A 17029-nucleotide genomic window follows, 5' to 3' on the forward strand; every position below is an offset into this window, starting at 1 on the left:
ATCAGTGAAACAGATGATCCAAACTGCTGTCAGTAGGTCAAAGTTCAAATGGAAAACGTGCTGGATATCTTACAGTTGACGGTTTAGGTGATGATTGTACCGTCTGCTTTTGTTTTCTTTCTAATTAGCCTGTTTTTTCCTTAAATGTGTCGGATCCAAACAATCGTTGATATGACAGATAGACATATGAACACATGGAATTATTCAAGTAGATGCTCTGTGACTTAGTTACCGCTGTAAGTGTAGAACTGTAATCATCTATAGCTGTACCTCTATAGCATGCAGATAGCATTGTTATTCTAAACACACTGTTCCTTTCCATGATCCAAATAATATAAATGTTTTATTCTCATAAAGAATTATTAGAATTATTTTATTTTAAATTCACCTTTTATTAATTTATGTTTTTATTATTATTTAAATCTCAGGGCATCCAATTTTGGATATCACTGTAAAAAGGTCCTTATTAATGTACGTTTTAGATTTACACTAAGTATCAGACATCTCAATTCCATCTTGTTAAAGATGCCAATGCTTGGATTTAATTTTGTTATCTAACGTGAGTGTGTGTGTGTGTGTGTGTGTGTGTGTGTGTGTGTGTGTGTGTGTGTGTGTGTGTGTGTGTTAGTAATTACAATAGCTCATTCTGTGTATGCACTCAAGATGCTGGACATACTGAAGGACATTTAGTTAGAGTAATATTGCATCACACATGTTCAAGAGTCAAGATGTGATCTCCAGATGTTTGGACCAAAGACAGGAAGGAACCAAAACAGTGTGGAGATGTATTTGCAATATTAGTAGTGTACTACTACTACTACTACCATGTTTTATTTGTTTCATGGTGCTTTACTCTGAAGGAAAACAACTAACCGTGACAATCAACAGAATTCAGTGACGATATTTGATCTTCACGTGATCAAAGTGCTCAGGTTCAACATTCAGTTTTGAACAGTTTTGCAATCAGTATGAGTTTTTGTATCAATATTTTGTTTTATTTCATGATGAACAAATAAATAAAATGGCTAAAACTCGTATTTATTGCACCACCCTCGTCTTGTTTATATGAATCTGCTGTAACAACTACAGAGGAAAACCTTATTTTCTGAAGGCCTTTGCCGATTAAATGCTCTTGTTTTTCTATTCCCTCTCTGTCTGTTAAGGGTTCAACCTGATACTGGAAAAGTAGGGAATCTATTTTGGTCTGGAATATAGAGCAGGTCTGGGAACAGCCCACCGACAGCAACAGCTTCCTATTTGCCAGTGCGGAGGAGGTCCCCTCTCCACCCAGCACATGAACAAACTCTTTTTGTTCAGCTTTGGAGCAGAAATCTCTGCAAATGACCAGCTTGTGTTTGTGTGTTCTCTTAATGTTATACCTAAAAAAAAACTAATTTAAAAAAGGATGTAAACAGGCAAACTATATCATGTTGAAAAATAATGTCCTGAAAGAGTCTCAGAATAGTCAGTAGTTTATAGTTTTTACAATAACGATGCTGAAAAAAGTCATAGTGTAGCATGTTAGAAAAATGCAATAGTATAATATCATAAAATATTCATAATACAGCATGTCAAAGAAAATCCCAGTATTGTAAAAAAAAAGTCACGGGTATGTTGAAAAAAAAGTATAGGTTTTATTGCATATTATAGCTAATCTAAAAATAATACTATGTTGAAAAATTCATAGTAAGTAGGAAATTGTATTAAAAAATAATTAATAATTAAAATAAAAATGTCATTAAAATGTATGTCATATAATTTTCATAGTATTCTACCCCATAAAAAGTCATGAAAATGACTTTTTATGGGGTAGAATACTTATATATATTATATATATATATAATATATTTTGTATATATATATATAATATATTTTGAAATGTTAAGTAAACTATTTCATAAAAATTAGATAAAAGAAGTTACAGTACAATTATTATTGTCTAGTATGCCATAAAAGATCTCTGATATAATGCCTCCTACAGTTTGTGTACACACACACACAGACACACACACACACACACACACACACACACACACACACACACACAGACACACAGACACACACACACACACACACACACACACACACACACACACACACACACACACACACACACACACAGACACACACACACACACACACACACACACACACACACACCTCCTCCCCACTGGCCAACATTCCTCAATTTCACAAAATGTCTTCACTCTCAAGGTCTAAAACTCCTAATATAGAAGTACAAGTACACACATTCAGATATGTTTACAAGTACAAACTGAACCTGTACACTTGGTTTCAATATTAACCCAAAGTGCTGACCCCAAACTCTGTATTTGTTTTGCTTACTGTAACAGGACACCATTTGTTGGCCAGGGCTGGTGTTGCATGAAAGTGAATGGCTGAACTTAAAGTTTGAAATGTAATGTTTCACATTTCCATTTTCAATGAAGGAACCGTCAGAGAATGAGCCCGCCGTTATTAACAATTATTGGTTGCCCTAAATGAAGGCAAGGCTTGTTGCAGAACTGCTTTTTCAGCATTAGTAAGCACATCTGACTTCTTTGAGACTACTTTGATACATGTATGTAAAATGTATTTGATTATATGATGTGCATCCTTTAATCAGAGGTACCAGATAAGAAAAAAGTGTCACTCCTAGGTTGCCAGGCTTACAAGTAGTTTATGACAAAGAGCTGAGGAGCTGAGGCAACAACAAGAAGGCAACAGATTTAACACAAAATGTATCATCCAAAACCAGAAGAGTCATTTTGTATACATATTTAAACCACAGGGTCAAGATCAACTGCAAATAAAGATGAAAAGTATAATAAAAATCATGCAGCAGCAGCAGGGTCAGTCATTTCACAACTGACCTGGAGCGATGGCCATGTTGGTCCGGAGGCTGTCAGCAGGAGTCGGGTGCAGAACTTCTGACGTGGCGAAGACGCCACCACAAACTACTTCATACGTGTTTTTCACCAAAATACAATGAGAGCGGAGACAACAGCTGCAATAGTTAGAGGACATTTATTTTGAAGACTGTAAAATGATGGACTGCATTAGTTGTTGTTAACAAGTTTTCAGCTGTTGATAAAAAAAAAAAAACCCATTCGAGACAACCTTAAAGTACCAAGAATAGTTTCATAGCCGCCAGAAACCAAAGATACAAACGATCAACTTATTAAACATCTATTTTTTTTTTTCCTTCCTGAGAATCGTATCTGGAATGCAAATGAATACAAAATAATAAATTAAACTGGAAAAAAGGAAACACTGAACACAAACCAGGACAATGTAAGGATGGTAAAGTGAAATATGTAGGTGACGGTCATATATTAGCTTATGGTTCCTGCTCTCTGGATGATTTATGAATGAGTGAAAAACATGCTGCAGAATATTAAATGTTTTAGCTGAGAGATCGATAACACTTCTCATGTGTTCATGATAGTTTGAGAGGGAAAACCAACCCATAAACAGTAACATCATCCTATTTGAAATGACAATTAGTATCCAGTTTTGTGACCAAAATCCCCCATTTTTGCTGCAGAACGTCAGAAAAAGTCACCTCGGAAAAACGATGCAGTATATTCATACAGTTTTGTATTGTATTGCAGTAGAAACACTAGTATTTGGCAAGCTCAATCTTTTAAACTTTGGATTAAACAAACTATATATTCTCTTTTAATGTTTGACTCTCAACAAATGATAACATCTATGCTAAAATACACAGCTGGTTTGGTCAAACTCAATCACTCATGCACACACAGTGGGAATTCTTTGAATTCATAATTGAGCGCTCACTGTCTAACCCTCATTTATACCTAATAATATCTTACAAATTAAACAAAAATGTTATAAACCGATACTATCACAACTGACTTGTGTCACAACTCCACCAGCTGTGCACAGAGGTTTCCTGTTAGTTACCGGAACTCTTGGTGGGTTTTTTTTGGCACTTACAACTGTCGTAGACAACTAATATACAAAAAAGGGTTTTGGTACTTTTTTACTCCTTGGATACCATTTCCCATTCCAGCTTTAAGGACATTAACCTCTTTCCTGGGCTACGTCTCCGATGTCCTCTCCTACAGATTTCACCCCAGCGACCCACATTTAGAAGATTTCCCAACACATTAAGCTATTCACATCCTGCGCTAATCTCTCCTGGAGACTATAGCAATGATGTTGGGTTTTTTTTGTTGTTGTTTTTTTTACATAAACAAACCCAAAAACAAGCTCAAATTAAAACAAAACTTGAGTCAAGCCAATTGAGCTTAACAGTAATTCCAACTGTCCTTGGTCTTTTTTTTTTTATTTAAATAAAGCATTTTGTCCTTCCAATTACTCAACCGTATAGTCCTCAGTGCTGAGTCTGTCATGGGAGGAGTCTATTGCAGATGGAAGAGCCCGAAAAAACGCGAGCGTCAGGATCCACACGCCCCTAAACTCAGCTTTTTTTTAGGAATGCTGAAAGTCGGGGGGCACTCCCCTTTGCCCCTCAGGCTGCCTCCAGCTATCTCCAGCCAATTCTAGCCAATCAGCTTTTGTCTGGCCACATCCACCGTTCATCAGACAGCCCCTTAGGAATGGACCAGCCAGCTGTTGGCATCCTCCAGGTCTGCATCCAGCTCCTCGTCTTCATCCAGAGGCTCCGGGGTCCGCAGGGCCAGCTCCCGGAGGAACGCCTGCGAGTGGGCCGGGGGTCGGGAGACAGACTTGAGCCCGATCTTTTTCTTCGTGAGGTGGAACTGGTCTCGGATGAAGTTGTAGAAGTCATACTCGTAGCGCATGCGGTGGTACAACACCTGCAGGGCCTCCAGGGTGGGGGTGTGTTTACGAACTGTGCCCGTCATGTTGCCCATTTTCTTATAGTCTGTAGAAAGAAGATGAAATCAGAGAATCAGACAACATTTGTTTGTTTTTTAATTACATTTCTGAAGGGAAGAAGTACAAATGTGATACTTGAACATTGGAACGTGTATCTACCAGGACTCTTGTAGATGTTGAGTACTCCAGTAAAGTAATGAGGTAAGAGCCTCTCCAGCAGCAGCAGAACGTCCTCCAGCTCCTCCAGGATTCCCACAAGGAGGTAGTTCTCCAGCACGTTCTGTTTGGCCCTCTCCAGAGCCCATACTCCAGGCTCCCTGGTGGGGAGGGAAGAGGAAATTAAAAGAAAGCTTTACGGGGCGGTCAGTGGCGCAGTGGTTAGGGCAGCCGCCCCATGTACGGAGGCTTAACGTCCTCAACGTGGTGGTCCCGGGTTCGATTCCAGCCTGGGAAGTATTTCCCGCATGTCTTCCCCCAATTTCCTCTCTATAATAAAAAAAGGCTTGACAGGCTCTTAAAAAAGAAAAAGAAGCTTTACACGACACGCTTGCTGATGTCTAAAATGCTTCGTCATGCTTTTTGAGAGTCTGAAGATTTCAAGATTTTTTATTGTCATGCACAAAATATAAACATAGTTCATACTGAGCAATGACATTCTTATTCTGCAGTTTCCCTTCACACAGTGACCTCAAGTAAAGAATACAAATATATACTAAAAACTAAAGGTATAGTGCAAGATGTTGGGGAAAACAAATCAATTAAAATATCATCCAGAAGAAATAGAGAACATTTCCTAAAATATTATAAACAAATATATATACAGAAACCTCTGTTAATAAAGTGGAAGCAATGAAAACGTTTCTAAATGAATTGGATTTACTTTGTATTGGTAAAACACAATGACTTCATTAAAGCCGACGAAGGCTTTAATGAAAGGCTTTAAACTAAATATCACAAAGAAACTTCTGTCATTTCATTAAAACCCTCAGAGGAAATAAAACGTAGACACAATTTAAAATGGGACTTGGAATCAATCAAATATTTAGGGTTGAACGTTGTAAAAAATCTGAACAAATTATACGAAGCGATCTAAAATGCGATTAACCAGAACATTAAAAAAGAAAAAAAGATATTGAAAGTTGGTCCACCTACCCATTAGATTTGAGTGGTAAGATTAATGTAAAGATGAACATAGATACTGTATCTGTTCCAAGCTTTGCCAGCAGGGGGCCCCCAACAACAGTTCTTAACATGGGACAAACTTACTTCTAGATTTCTCTGGAATGGAAAGAGGCCTAGAATAAGATACACAACCCTTCAACTGGCCAAAGATAAAGGAGGAATGGCACTCCCGAATCTCCAAACTAGTTTTATGCAGCTCAGTTCCGTCCCTCATTTCTTTGGTGTAATTACAACTATTTTGCCAGATGGAAGGAAATTGAGACACATGTTGAGGGTTATCAGATCCAGTCGGTTTTGGAGAAAAATAAATCCCTGTGGTAGTCAAATGTAAAATAGACTCAATAACCTCTGGTGTACTAGAGTTCTGGTTTCACTTTGTTAGGCAACACAAACTAAGGAAACACCAGAAAGTACTTAGATGGAGAGCCTTTGATACTCAGTTTAAACCAGGAGAAGAGAATGCCAAATCCAAGCAGTGGGCAGTAAAAGGTATCAGGGCAGTACAATAATGCAAAACAGGGAATTACAGACTTCCCAAACATTAAAAGAGGACTTTGATCTCCATAATTGGGATTTATTTAGGTATATATTTAGAGATTATTACAATAAGGAAATAATAAGATAGGGAATTCACGAGAAATAAACCTGGTTGTAAAAAAGATGATGAATGCATATAGACCAGATAGTAAAAGCATTAAAAAGTAAAAATATTACATCTGAAATCAAGGTGGGAAAATGAATGAAATGTGGAAATTCCATTAGATGTATGGTATATGTGTGAAACTTCTTTTTTATCACACCTTAAATCAGCAGTCGAGCGGCTTCAACAGTGGAGACAATGCGGCTGTTTGGAAGCACACCATTGACATATTTTTTTGGAGTTGAGAAAAACTGAAGTCATTTTGGGAGGATGGACATCTGGTCTTGATTAATGTACTTGGATACGGGATTGTCTTGTACTTGGGTCATATTTCACCAGTAACACTACAGGGGGACCGGTACTTACAGGAAAGATACTCCTTACAGCAGCAAGGAAAGCCATAACTACACCTAAAACCCGACTCTGCTAGCCTGGGTTTGAGGGAAGATGTGTTTGCAAAGAGATGGCAGGAATGGAAACTTTACTCAGATAAAACCTAAGGACACTGGCTCACAGCTAGTACTCATTTAAATTGTTATTTGAAATTCGCTTAATTTATTTTTGTGGTTCCCATCAGGTGTTCTTTTTATTTCTACATAAATAACATCTGTAAACGGATGTGATTGTGTACAGTTGTGATGTACTGTAAACTCAAAAAGTATTATTCACAGTCTGTGCAGTTTAGCAGCAATTATTGTACAGATATAAAGATATGGATATAAATATATATATATATATAATATAATAAAATATAGTGCATTGAGCATGGTGCATAGATACCTGCATTGAGGATGCTGTCCACAGAAGTATGGGATGATGTAGAAAACTCTGGGGTTGGAGCACTCTGGGTAATTCTCCAGAATGCACACGTTGATATCCTGCAAGCAGACACAACACATAGAAATCCTTTTAACTTTACAGCGCTCATTACTTATAGTCTTATTTGCCGTAGGGGAACGTCAGAGGGAATTGCAATGCTTTGTTCCAGCCTCTAGAGGGAGGGCTTCACCAGCGTTGCCTTGAACTGCCTGATAGTCATCATGGATGCTATGTGAACGCACATACTGAACACAAAGATAAAGTCTGCCCCTTCACCTCAGGTGCTCTCACAGGCTGAGGTGTCACATAAGAGAACATGTACAGCTTATTAATTAGCATATTAATGCGTGCGATATAAAGATGGTTACCATGATCCAGCCCTAGAAACCAGACAAGCAGGGATGAACATTCATGTGTGATAAGTGAGACATGAAGCGATTAGATCAGAGTTGGGAACGTTTAAACGACCCCTGGTCGAAACGTGGGAGCTATTAAATAATGAAAAGACCAAAAAAAAACAAAGGACAGATTAAAAACACACATAGGACTGAAGCTGGCCAGCCACTCAGTGCTGTGGAACTAGCAGTCAAATCCATGTCAGGTGACGTAACCCTTATGGATGGCAACAAGTCCCGAGCAACAAAACACTCCACGAAGCATGACTCACTCTCTCTCTCACACACACTCCAACACACACGTATGGCTGTATACACGACGTGTTGACAGACCCGTTGTATAAAAGAGAACGGCATCTCAAAGTAGGCACGAACGGAAAGTGTAAAGATTGCATCAAAGCTTGTCTTTTTGTGATTTATACTCGGATAATTCAGTATTCAGACGATTACAAACGGAGCAATTTGTCAAAGCAAACACTGAGGCCGACACGCTCCACCACTGGGAGTGAGTTGGGTCAGACGGGCCGGGACCCTCCCGGAGGACGCAGTCTGAGATTGAGGGTGAGATGTGAGGGGCCTGTGGATGAAAACGGGGGGGATACACCTCACTGACTGGGCTGTAAACATGGATGCAGGGCAGGAAACGGTCTGTGTGCATGTATGAGCTTGAATCGTGTGTTTAGACGGCAACTTACTTCCTTACTCTGCCTATTCCTCTCAATATTTATGCATGAATTTGCCAATTTTCTGTCTTTTCTTTTATAATGCTAAAGAAATGTTATGCATGAATACATTTTCACCCGTGACACATAATGTAATCATTGTCAGATGATTGAAAGCAACAATATTCCAACTTTATGGGCAGCAACAGTGTATATTGACAATCTCAGCTCAAGGTCAACACCAGCTCAAGCTTTCAACCTTCTTTGTTCGCATACAGAGTTTTCCTCATTATGGGGTGAGACTACATTTTGGTGATTCTGAGCACTTTCATGTCTCCCGGTCCATTTTGGCGCTGCAGCCTTTGATCCGTTTGTTGTGTTTTATTTCTGTCCGCATGTTTATGATGGCATGAAGATAACTTTCCGATCCGATAACAACGCATCTTGACTTCTCCCGAGCCTCTGAAGAAGCAGCCACGAGAGGAAGCGCGGGAAGGCTTTTAGCTGGGATGACATAAATTATGCACTTGGTCCGTTATTTCCTTTCCTCGCATACTGTGGTGTCTGATTCATCAAGCGGCCGCAGGGCTCGTTTGAACTTCACGACTGAGCTGCTCTATGAACCGGGAACGGGAGTTATTGGTGATCAGTGAAGCAAAGCGCTGGAGAGCTCTCCAAAGAAACCACAACCTTTAGAAAACAGTCAAGCTTTGCACTATTGTTAAGAGTAGGGGTCGCGTCCCCGACTTTGAGCTGCTTGTCTTCGATTCATAATTTCAAGAACAATTTGTTTTCCCTCTTGTGTTTCGTTATTGGAAGAATGGCAGCGTGAGCATGCCCGGTGTTTTATCTGCTTGCCATGAATCCACAGTTTCCAGTCAGTGATGAGTGCTACATGTTCTCAATGAATACAATAAAGGTCTCTGTGTGAGAGATGTTTCCACGCACATGTATTCAACTATTACTATTGTAATTTTCAATTCCATACGGGTCATAAAAGAATATTCTGTTTAGCTACAGGTCGCTCATAAAGTTGGAATAATTTGCAAATGTCTTGTTTTATAGCGCCAAACAAATGGTATGCATGAATTCATTCCAATGTAATCATTGCAAAGTGATTAGTGATGCATTTAAATAGGAATAAACAGAGGATTTCTGTCTGAAAACAAAATATTTCCAACTTTATGGGCAACAGTGTGTATCAGGGTTTAGGTGCATTCTTGCATTAACATTAATGAGAGATATAGGCTGCATGTAAAATGGAATATTCATTTTCATTAGCAATATAAAAAGCTCAATATATATAGTCTTATAGACATCAAAAGAAAAGTTGCAGTTTACATGAACTGACTTGAACTCCTCACTGTTACTTTTCACACACACTTGCTACGCTAATAAAAAGATAATGGGCACGGACTCCAGCGAGGCTTTTTTCTCTCCCTGCAACTGCAGCACGGCACATTCTCTCCTAAAAAAAAGCTTTATATGCCGATCTATGAACAGAAAAAGTGAGGAAAAACAAAGAGAGAGGCGGACAGGAAGTGACCCGCGTGACGCCGTTCTCATCGCCAGGAAGTCCCTCCTACGCTCTGCTCCGACACTTGATACGGGACCCTTAAATGCCTCAGCATTTAGGGGACCTCTGGGAATAAAGCCACAACTCATTTATATACAAGGACGCACGATCAAATACACACACACACACACATGGGCGTCAGACAATACACACTCTCTTTAGAGGAGCCATTAGTAGTTCCAAGAGAGCTCCTGTGTGCACACTCGGGCTCATTGTTCCTATTCTCACTGTGGATTAAGCCAACTGAGCAGTCACAGAAAAGTGTAGCCAAACGGGCCCTAATCTCTACGACGGCCTCCCGTTCCACTGAAAGGAATGTATGCATGAATCAGGAGGAACTGATGATGTAAACCTTTCCCGTGGGACAGTTTGCCTCGGCTTTAAAGTGGGGAGCATGGGAGTGGAGCGCCGAGGTCAAATCGCATTCAAGCACCGGGGGGGGGGGGGGGAATTATTCATGTGTCGGTTGCACCTGAGGCGATCAAGCCTGTGACAGATACACCACCCTGCCGTTTTCTAATGTCGAGGCATGCCAGGGCACGATCGCCGGCGGTGGAGCCTCTCCCGTTATTTGTTTGAGAGCGAGTGTCGTTGTAAATGTCGGGTTACCTGAGTGTGGGTGATTCACCCGTGGGAAATCATCCGTGGGAATCTCACCGGATCGACCGGTGTTTTTGAAACTCTGGGCTCAGTGGAGACACTGAATTAATCCATACGATTTTTTTTTCCCACGTTTTGATTGATTTTAGGACAGAATATGACTTGTATCATTTCTGGATCGATGTTTATTCTGCACTCTCTGTACCGTTTTCCGTTAAAGAGGTTTGTGATTTGGGGCTTTATAAATAAAATTGAATTGAACCTGATGACTCCACTATTTATGATATTTATACACAGACACATAAAAAGCACATTTAACTGCAGGTACTAAAATAATGTGAGCAGATCAATCTGAGCTGGCTTTTTAAAACCCCTCCTTCATTGCAAATAAAAGCTCTTGTGTCCTAACTGACAGTTTGTGCATGTGCTCAGTCGCATGCGTTCAAGTGTCCAGTGCATGCCTTTCTATGTGTGTGTGTGTGTGTGTGTGTGTGTGTGTGTGTGTGTGTGTAAAAAGGGGTGTGGGGGACCGACGGAAAATCCAAGCCGACCACAGGAATGTCTCAGTAACACGTGCATCAGGTTCCCTTGGCCCTGACAGTGTTCTTTCATTGACACCTCTCACATACACCCAGCACAGGGCAGGCAGGCCAATGCACACCTGGCAGGGGACATAACCAGGACCAGTCCAAACTGCATGTGTTGACAGAGCAGGGCACTCACGCTGAGATATGTGAGGACAATCGTCTCCTGGCCCCAAATCTGACTTTATATATAGCTTTTATATAAAGCCTTATTTTGGATTATCAACGTGAATCAAATAATAATAATAATGCTGCAGTTTTTGGTTTCTGATTTGCCAGATGGAGTCCTACTATGTCTCCCATATAAACAGCTGCTTCCAGTACAAAAGCTAACGGAGGCTAAAGGCTGGACTCTCTTAATTAGCCACTTGCCTTTAACTTAATCCTCAACCCTAAATCCAATCTTAATCTTAGTTCTACGCAAGAATCCGTTTCAATACGTGAAACTACTGAATGTTAACAGCAATCACACATGGGCCTCTGTTTGTCTGGGATCTACTGTCTGTTGATTCCTATTTTATTGCTTTCTACAGTGAGGTTCAGCCCATTCTGCAGTAAGTAACGTTCACTGCACCCGCAATGCATTACACTGCACAGATGCTAGTGTGGCCAGATGCTTCGGATATGATTTAACACATAACTGCAAGCTGTTTTTGCTGACTAGGTAAAATAGGTCGTGGAGCCCATTGGGGACAAATAAAACAACAACCAACAGCTGCAGTGTAAAGCAATCGGCACAGCAGAGCCAATGAAAACCATCTGAGAGACACTTCCACGCCGAAACCGTAACATGATAGCTGTGCAGTTGGTTTGAATAAATCCAGACAATGAGTGAATCTCAGGGATGGAAGAGGACAAGACTTACAATACACTTCAGTGTTTATTCTGACTACTGTAAAAAGAAATGAGCACCAGCAGAATGTCATCACTTTGGAAAGTTTTAGTCATTTTCAACCCTGTTAAGGACTCTCTGGCCTCGTAAATATATGAGTGTAAACACACACACTCACACACACTACAGGTAAGCCAGTCTACAGCAACACAGCTCCCCCCCCTCCCCTTTAACTGTAGCAAGGCGCCCCCGTGGTCTGCATACTTTAATAACTCAACTCACATGGTCCGAAACTCCAGGGAAAGCAATGCAATACCTAATTACACCCAGTCAGTCTCCAGCCAGAATGACATTCACTCTGCTCGCCTCTCAGCGTGGCCTTCTGAGCTCTCAGGGTCTCTGACAGAACGGAGCGCGGCGAGGAGTGCGCCCGCCTTTGCGCCTGGATATGGATTTGCCATTAAAAGTATTGACATAATCATTAGTTTGACCTGCCAAAGTATGCCTCGCCGCTCCCTTGATCCCAAATGTGGCTGTCTGTCTTATTTTAGTGGACTTCCAACCTGACGTTAGATCATGAACTCGTATTATGGCGGCTCCTCCACGACGTCAAACTCACTCAGAGATGAAAAACTGGCAATTTGAAAATGAAAGTGAGGTATGTAATGGTTAAATATGAGACGCATCGCCTCTAGTGTGGAGCTACTGGGGTAAACAACTCCGCCAGGCAGACACAGGGTAGCAAGTTCTTCATGTGGTTGTAATAAATAAGGCCTCTAATTGGAATCATAATCAGATTTAATCATTGGGTTTGACATCAGGCCGCCGTGTCCTTACAATTAGCCTCCCTGCCTCCAGCAACACCATCTTCAAAGACAGCAGAGAATGATTTGGATTTAGTTCATAGTGAAGAAATGTTGGAACAATCTCAAATTCAACACACAAGTCATCTTTCCGAAGCAGGAAATGCTATTTCATTAAATATAGTTATTTAATGAGTGTTAGAATGTAAAACAAATCTATGTCAGTAGGATTATGTGGTTTTTATAACCTTTTGTGGAAGATTATACGATGCGTTTATATAACATAACACAGCAGTCGGTATCATTACTGCCTCTGTGTGCGTCTGCAAACACTCCTTGGCTTATGCGCCTCCATAATTAGAGAACATATCGCTCCCTAGAATAAGACGTGAATACACGACATTTCACTTCATGTCTCAACGGAGCTTCAGGTTATGAAACCAGCTGGCCTGCAACCAAAACAGATTGAAAGCACTCCTGGCAAACGACCGGCTGTACTAAAGGAACTGCGCGGCTCCCGTCAAAAACTGCAAACGCACAAGTATTTCAAAACCATAAACATCTGAGGCATTGATTCGGCGAACGTCCACATGCGAGTGAATGGGCCTGTGGGCGTCCGACATGGAAGGCCAGCGGAGGGGAAGTCGGCTTAAAGATTCAGGATTTCTATTTAAATCACATTATTAGAAAATGTTTTCTACATTAAGCGCGGCTTCTCTTGGCACTGAGGCAACATGGGTAATGTGGTTCCCTCTCTGAAGCTGGTTTATTTATATCTGTATTAGTAGTTAGAACATATTATTTTAAGATTTTGGGGAGAAGACACAATGTTATGGCCAATAATGCAACTCTCCTCATACAATCGCCTTTTCAATCCGCAAGGCAGGTGCAAGGTTTTGGCCACGAATCTACAGCTAATTAAAAGAGGAAGAGGAAGAAGTAGTTCTGATTAAAAATCTGTGCGTCTCACATTTGCATTTATGTATTAAGGAGTTCACAGGGTCATATCAATAGAAACTTATAGCAAGTTTTAATTCGGAGACCATTAAAAAAGTTTGAGACACCATTACTCCGGAGTGCAAAGTGCAAAAATGTGCATTGTATGCATGTATCATTTTCTCAAAGGAGAAGATCCTCCGTCAATCACACTGATGTACTTCAGCGTACACACAGCTTAAGAAATACTGCACACAAGACAAAAACAACAACCACCTTCACACAAAAGGTCTCACCAGGTATCTCTCATCGTCCTTCATCCCCGGAGTGCGGATGAGGTGGTTCTGCTCCCCCCGCCAGTCGCCGAAGCGTCGGAAGAAGTAGTTGGAGAGGAACCGGTTGATGGGGTCCCGGATTATGTTGATGTACACCGGCTGCTCTATCCTGAACCTAACAGAGACAAATACAAATGGGAGTACCTGCTCAGAATCAGGAGCATACATTAGGATTTAACAACAGAACAAAAGGCTGAAGCTGAGCATCCCTGTGCTTTAAGGGCACTGCTGTACCTGGTGAAGTTGAGGAAGTGGACATGCCGTGTGTAGAGGAACGGTTGAGGGATATTACTGATGTTCTTCATGAGATCCACCTGAAAGAAACACAACAAAAAAGATTAATTGTCAATCACACCTCCTCTGTCAAAATAATAATAACTATAATTTATTTTAATGCCTGTTTCCATAAAAACACACAGTTTCAAACTCAAACTGCACAGCCTCAGATTGTTTCGTTCATCTAACTAGATTCATCACCATAGATCTCATTTCCCCTCTCTCATGTCATGCACAGGAAAGCCAACGTTTTCACAGCAATTGTTCCAAGATTCTTCTTCCTCTGTTGCTGTAACAGTTTCAAAAAAGCATCCCAAAGGCTTTCCAGGCCTGCATGGAGAGGTGGGCTCACAGTAGCCAAAACAAACGTAGAGATATCACAGTAGCCCCATATACAAGCGCCGATCCCTCACATGAGCTCTCCGACTGAAGGCCACGCCGCTGAAACCTGATTCTTAGTCATTCCATTCATAAATAGATCCATATTGGAAGACTTCTCTCTGTGTGTGAGATCCAGTTGTTCCAATCACGTATGTTACAAATTAGTGATTATGTGAGTCTGCTCCAGTGGAATACAAATAAAATAATACAAACAAATGAAATGAAATTGACTCATATTTTATATTGGTCTGGATATTTAAATTCAATGAAACGCTGAAGCGTTTCTACCAATTTATGACTTGAAACTTGCAAGTTCTAGTAGTGGATTTATATCTCACATGATTTCAAAATGTTTTTCCTTCATCCCCCTCCTGCGGTCCCCATCCCCAGACATCTCCACTGCTGGTGTAGACGGCCACGTGCCACTTCCACCTCTGTGACACACGTTGTGTCCAGACGCTTCTATTCTCCTGCCAGTAAGCGATGCAAACGGTCAACAATTCCTTTCATCGCATTCCCCGACATCCTATGCAGCATGTTGCAGGCCCCTCGACCCACGAGGAGAGACATGGACGTGAATATCAATCGCTGCTCGGATTGTGATGATCCGAACACACTGCTAGGTGCTGCTAGGGTTAGGGTTATGGGAGTTAAAACTCCACAGTGGTGTGTGAGCTTAAACCTGCTGAACCCATCAGTTTCCAGGGGGATAAGGAGTCTGAGTAGACTAGAAAAGTAAAAAATACTCCTTAACATGACTAGTTGAAAAGTGGAAGTTTACAGAACACAAAGGAATAATGAACAACAGCTGAACGCTGCATGTTTAATACGTCCCTCTGTTACCCAGACAGTAACACAGAGGCCAAGCACCGAGCAAACCTGGAGACCAGGAAATGGGGAAAAGGAGGCGTACACATGGGGGGAAACCGAAGAGGAGACGTGGACAGCGCTCCCAAATACCACCGCTGATCCTGTTTTTTGAAGGTCCTGAATGAAAGAAAATAGGATCTACAGTTGGATTCCCCTTCACAAATCCAAATGAGTTCAAACGGGTTCAGGCTTAAGGCAGTTAGTTTCATTTTAGCAGCATTTTGGACTGAACATCGGCATGCTAACATTCACACACTGAAGGCAGGAAACCAGCAAGAGTCCAGATAGTTATACTTTGTGTGTGACAGCTTGTCACGGGCCATGTGGAGTCCACGCTCCATGTTATTGACATTCAATGCCGTAGGACAGCAGAGCGGGGAGCATTTCCATCCCTCACTGGTCCGTCAGATCAAGCTGCAGAAAAGGACGCAGGGATTTCTAGGTGCAACTCTGTGATTTCTTGGTTTGTTCCCTGACAAACAGGAGAGAGAGCAGCAGTAGAGCCGAAACACTCAATAAAGCATTCCTGGGGAGAAGAATGTACAAGTCTGGTTGTTTGACAGCAGACTGGTACAGTTGAAGCTCGGAGAAGTGGCTCTTCATCAACCTTTAAGGAACAAATCCTTAAAAATAAATAATAACACACCACTCACAAAAAAAGTGTCCCATCACCATATTTCTTCAACCTGCAGTCTGATTTTGTTTAAAAGAACATATACATATGTGTGTCCAACCCGCTGAGATCAGCGATGCCGTAAAGACATAAAAAATACTCTAATTAGAAACATTCTATTTTTAGAATATCTCTGGAACGCTGCAGTCTATAAACGCACTTTAAATTGTCTGCTTCCCAACGGGGATTCAGATGTGATCGTGTGTCTTTCAGAAGATTGAGACTTAAAAGGAATAAATCCTACGATGGACGTCTTATTGTTACATGTGTTGAAAGCAGTTGGAACACCAGTGATGACAAACTCATCCATACAAAGTATGAAGCAATCCTCCTCTGCTGCTCATGGAGGGAAAAAACGAAACAATGTACAACTAATAGATAGCGGCCCAAACTGATAATCAAGGACAGTGGACCGCTCTAAGCAGCTTATGACACATAATTAAAATGACTAACGCCAAGATTTTATCAATAAAATATCTTTTCTTTTTCGGATCATTTGAATTGTGTGCTTTTTATGCCAATAGCCACAATGGATGAATACAATAATGTAAAAGGATAAGATTTAGAGCTTTGGATAGCTGACTTCGGGGTGGTTGAGATTATATTTTGGGACGGTGGAGAAAAAAAATAGTCTTGAG

The 17029-nt window shown here is 40.9% G+C and overlaps 1 protein-coding gene across 1 annotated transcript in view; it reads right to left on the reverse strand.

The window, feature by feature from the left end:
• Positions 1–3008: 3008 nt before the first annotated feature.
• usta (uronyl 2-sulfotransferase a) overlaps positions 3009–17029 on the reverse strand; it is a 47075-nt gene continuing 33054 nt past the window's right edge. Inside the window, exons 4-8 of the mRNA XM_084030827.1 lie at positions 14426–14505; positions 14153–14306; positions 7430–7527; positions 4987–5144; positions 3009–4873 (exon numbers count right to left, since the gene is read on the reverse strand). Coding sequence (XP_083886953.1) covers positions 4581–4873; positions 4987–5144; positions 7430–7527; positions 14153–14306; positions 14426–14505 — 783 coding nt within the window. The 3' untranslated portion in view covers positions 3009–4580. The remainder of the gene's footprint in view (positions 4874–4986; positions 5145–7429; positions 7528–14152; positions 14307–14425; positions 14506–17029) is intronic.

The sequence above is a fragment of the Eutrigla gurnardus genome (assembly GCF_963514095.1).
Source record: "Eutrigla gurnardus genome assembly, chromosome: 16".
NCBI lineage: Eukaryota > Metazoa > Chordata > Actinopteri > Perciformes > Triglidae > Eutrigla > Eutrigla gurnardus.